Raw genomic sequence first — 4352 nt, 5'->3', positions numbered from 1 at the left:
GCCCTCCCACCCAGTGCACACGAAGGAGTGCTGCTCAGTCGGGTTACGGTTTAATTTTGCATTTGTTTACTTATTTAAAATTATGTGCATACTTTCTAGGCCATTCTACTATCAGACCTGTGTCAGGAGCATCTAGGGAACATAGAACTGTCGAACAAGAAGACTACAGAGAAAGGGTGCTGGGAGGTGCACATACGTATGAACATTTTCCAAATTGATTAATACACTAACACTTTTATTTCTAGAGGCTGAATAATTACTGCCGGCGACTCTTTGAATAGCACTTTTTGCACATGGTTTACAGTCACCAAGTCATAATTTACTGGTCGGCACCGAAGTTTCCGGACACATATGGATGTGTTATCACCACTCAAAATGATCTTTTCAATAATGGCAAATGACCCATCCAAGAGTTGAATAACTGAACTATTAGTCTTCTTCTTTGACGCGTATGAGCAGTCTGTCAGGATTGAACCATTTTACCATCATTCTTCTGTACTGTACAGAAGGTGGTGGGATTTCTTGCTCAGGCAATGAACAGGCTGGTGGAATAGGAATACCACTTCCAAAGAAACGGGTGCCATCACTGCTGCTTTTGCTTTTGTGTGTGACTTTGGCATCAAAGAATTGCAGTACTGCACCACGCTAGGGCGACAGCAGATCCTGCGTTCCATCACAGTATTTTCAATTTGCAGAACTCTGCACAGCTGATGGGGAATCCCATTTGCAGCTTGATAGCTTCCTTGAGGCTCCCATTTCCCGATTCAAATGGAAACGCAGAGTGTGCCCACAGGGGTCCCCAGTCACGAATACTCTTTACAATATGCGTCAACTGGTGCATATTATACGTCATAAAAGCTTCCAAATGCATTTCTGAACGCACATGAAATTCTAACAGAGTTTCTCAGCTCTAGTCAGCTCAGAAGTTTTATACTGCACTGCAGCATAATATGCAAAGCTTCAACCATGCATGCCCAGTGCTGAAGGTATCTTCTGTCAAGAATGCCATCAAGTACTGGAATGCTGTAGTACAATATCCAATTTCCAGCTCTTTCGCCTTCCACCATTTCCGCTCCTTCGTTGGTCTTGGCAATCTTTCACATCCTTTGGTGGCCTGATAGCCATAAGCCTCTCATCGATTGTGTGTTGCTTGCGGCTAAGAGAGTAAGCACAACCAGAAGACTCAAACCATAAATCTAAGAATTGTCGTCCTACTCCAAGTAAAATACAATGCATGTATCAGGAACAAATCCTGCTACAATGTGAAAATAAGGCCAGGCTGATCAATGGAGATGCCGTTTTTACCCATGAACGTCACTCCTTGCCTAAACTGCAGTTGTCATGTTCTTCAACCATCTGGCTCTCTGTACGCTCAGTGGGGTTACTGGCTGAACAGGGTACTTTGTTGAACCACCAGCTCGTTCACCTTTCTGTAAACCCAGTTACACCCAAAATAACCATTAAATTGAGTGACACCTTGCATAGGTGCCCTGGCAACCGAGTCACCGCACAACAAATGCAATAAGCTTTAAATGTCTGAATTTGCCCCTTTTGCTCCAAGACAAAGCCACTTTCGCTAAGCTGGCTCATTTGCTTAACAAATGTGCTCTGAAAAAGCTCCATGTGTGGCTTCTCCTTCCAGAACACAATGCTGCAAGCACAAGTTTTGACATCCTCTGCTCAGCCGGAACCTCATTTAAAATTAGCTGAATAGGCCAAATGGACGTGCCACTTGACTTGAAAAGCGGTGTGCCATCAGCATTTAATGTGAAGCTGATTCTGGGACCACACTGCTGTGTTGCAGCTGCAAAATTGCGGTACATTTCGCCATCATACAGATCACCCATGAGCCATCATGGTTAAGTGGCTTTGTTAAGTCAAGAAGTGTACAGTCTTCAACAATCTTTGCAACTCGCGATTCCACATCAAGAGTCACAAAAAAGGCATATCAGATAAACTAGAACACTAGTTTTGTGTCCGCACTTTGTGCAGTGAAAAGAGGCATTTGTTTCAGCATTTTCTATGTGTGTGAAGCATTTGGGGCAAAAACAATAATATGTCATTGTTGTGCCTGTTTTGCTCAAAAGTTTGGAGAGCTGGTAACGTGAATGAGGCAATATTGGGTCGTTCGAAAATTCTGTTGATAAGGTCTAAGATGCTGGTCAGCCCTGCAAATGATGAATTATTTTTGACAGCGGGCTTCAGCACCATGAGGAGAATATCGCCTCTAGACAGAACCACTCTTTCAGTCACAACATCGGTAAATAACTCTCCAAAAAGCGACTTGCCACCATGACCAGGCGCTGTGGGACTGTTAGGCATTTGCTGCGGAAAGGAGAAAAGAAATAGTCACTAAAAATGGAGCAGGTGCCCAGCCATCAACATTTACGGTCGAAGTTAGACTATAAAGCAGGACAATAAATTAAGACCCCAAAAGGAGCCAGAAAGCCAGAGCTATTAGGTATGTCTTAACTGAACACTAAGCAGGGTAATATTAAATAAATGATTTTGTAACCTACTGTATGGACCAACCAAATCAATATGTTACTAAAGAAAAATTTGACAAGCATGAAGCAGTAAACTTGTGCTAAAGCGTTTATTCTAAATGGAAAACAGTTGCTGTGCTTAGTTTTCAGCTTTAAAAGGGGCCCTGCAACGCTTATTTTAGTATAATCAGAAAATGCTGCCGATCAGTAGTCCAGGCTACCGAGACAAACATTATAGTGCGGCACATGGTCTAGAATTTACATTAATTCTCAGTCAGCTAGAAATTGATCCCCCTTCTCTCTACAACTGATGCCATATACCCAAATTTTGGCACCATATACCCACATCCACAGCGATTGGCTGATTTGCTGCATAGTTACTGTGGGCCGCTGCGGGATGCTGCCACGTACCCCCAAGCGCACTCGCGATCATGCTGAAATTAGCCGCGTGTTCGAAGAAAAACAAGAAAAGAAGGTGCTCAAGGTCATGACCCATGCTGACGAAGGGTCGCATCTTTTTGCCCCCTGTCATTCCCCTCCCTCCGTAGCTTTCAGTGTGCTTGCTGGCACGAAAGGAGAGAGAAAGCGCTTGAAGCATACGACAAATAACTTCAACTCCGCACTTACTCAACTGATTCTAAAAATTTTTGCAGCATGCGATTCAAAATTTGAAATCGGTTAAGAGGCAATGTGAATGAGGTTTCTGAAAATTAAAAATAGCCTGCAAATACACTCTGCAATCAGCAACCAGAGGCTACACTGCTATAACCAAGCAGCCCCTATGTCCTAAAGCAAGTAATAAGAGATGCAGTACCTTTCAGGAAGTTCTCGTGCCTTGTACAATTTTGATTACATTACTTAGTGCTTGTTCTCAAAAGCAACTGGTGGGATTTACGGCAGACATTTAATAGCTAGCAAAAATAAATGTTTAGCTACACTGAGCTTCAGTATTTGCAATGCCCAAACATGTTAACTGGGCCCCTAACAGTTAATGACGTCAACCATGTTTGTGTAAATTTTGCAATTTCTGATGGACCTACCATGTCATCTTCTGAAGCCAGCTCTCCAGGATCATGTTGCTCTGAACCATCATCATCAGACATGGAAAGCTGCAAAAAAAATAAAAAAAAAGAAAGACAAAAACAATGAAACCAAGAGAAAAGGGAACTAGACAGAGATCAGCACCACCCTAATTTGTGGCAAAGCCTTGTTCGATTTTTTAGTGCAAGATCTACAACGACACCACACATGGAGACACAACAGGCACAAGTGCTGCCATGTCTGTGTGATGCCATTGCAGATTACTCACTAGTCCGAACAACCCCTTTGGTGTAAACAGTTTGGTCATACATATACATACACATATAATATAGGTATGTGTGTGTACCTCTTCATCATTTAGCAATGTGTCGTGGGAAATCATCGGGATGGCATGCTGTGGCCCATCATTGGTTGCTTGCAGTTCTGAAGTATTGCGACTGACCGCAGCAGATGCCATGCTGGAGGCCGCTGCACCACAAGCGTCGTTTGAAAGTTTCCTGTGACAAAACAGTTTATTAATAAAATACACTTAACATTTGAAACATACTACCTCACCTGTTCATCCTGACTACTCAACGTATCAGTTTGAAGTACGCTGTTTATATCTGACAAGACTGAAGCTTGACCTGCTGCTTGGCTTAGTCCGGGCGCTGCATTGTTGGAGACTGCTTCATCATCAGATGAGGTTGTGTCCGTAGGCACTTCCGTAGGCAAAAAAGGATCTTAGACATGTGCATGCCTTAAGAGGACGCTTTACTTTGAGAGCTGCTATTTAAATATATCATAATAGAGGACGCTTTTTGTTTTTGAGAATGACAGCTTCAG

General features: G+C 42.9%; 1 protein-coding gene across 1 annotated transcript; it reads right to left on the bottom strand.

Annotated features, from left to right (window-relative positions):
• Nucleotides 1-2193: 2193 nt before the first annotated feature.
• Nucleotides 2194-4090, bottom strand: LOC119378463 (uncharacterized; the record flags this gene model as incomplete). The annotated part of the gene is made up of 4 exons (XM_037647593.2): nucleotides 4083-4090; nucleotides 3874-4024; nucleotides 3527-3595; nucleotides 2194-2325 (listed from the first exon to the last, which is right to left on the bottom strand). Coding segments are annotated over exons 1-4 (360 nt in total), but the record flags the coding sequence as incomplete, so codon positions are not given.
• Between the last annotated feature and the right edge of the window lie 262 nt (nucleotides 4091-4352).

This window comes from Rhipicephalus sanguineus, unplaced genomic scaffold (genome assembly GCF_013339695.2).
Source record: "Rhipicephalus sanguineus isolate Rsan-2018 unplaced genomic scaffold, BIME_Rsan_1.4 Seq8393, whole genome shotgun sequence".
Lineage (NCBI taxonomy): Eukaryota > Metazoa > Arthropoda > Arachnida > Ixodida > Ixodidae > Rhipicephalus > Rhipicephalus sanguineus.
This window is presented reverse-complemented; position numbering and strand designations above follow the sequence as displayed.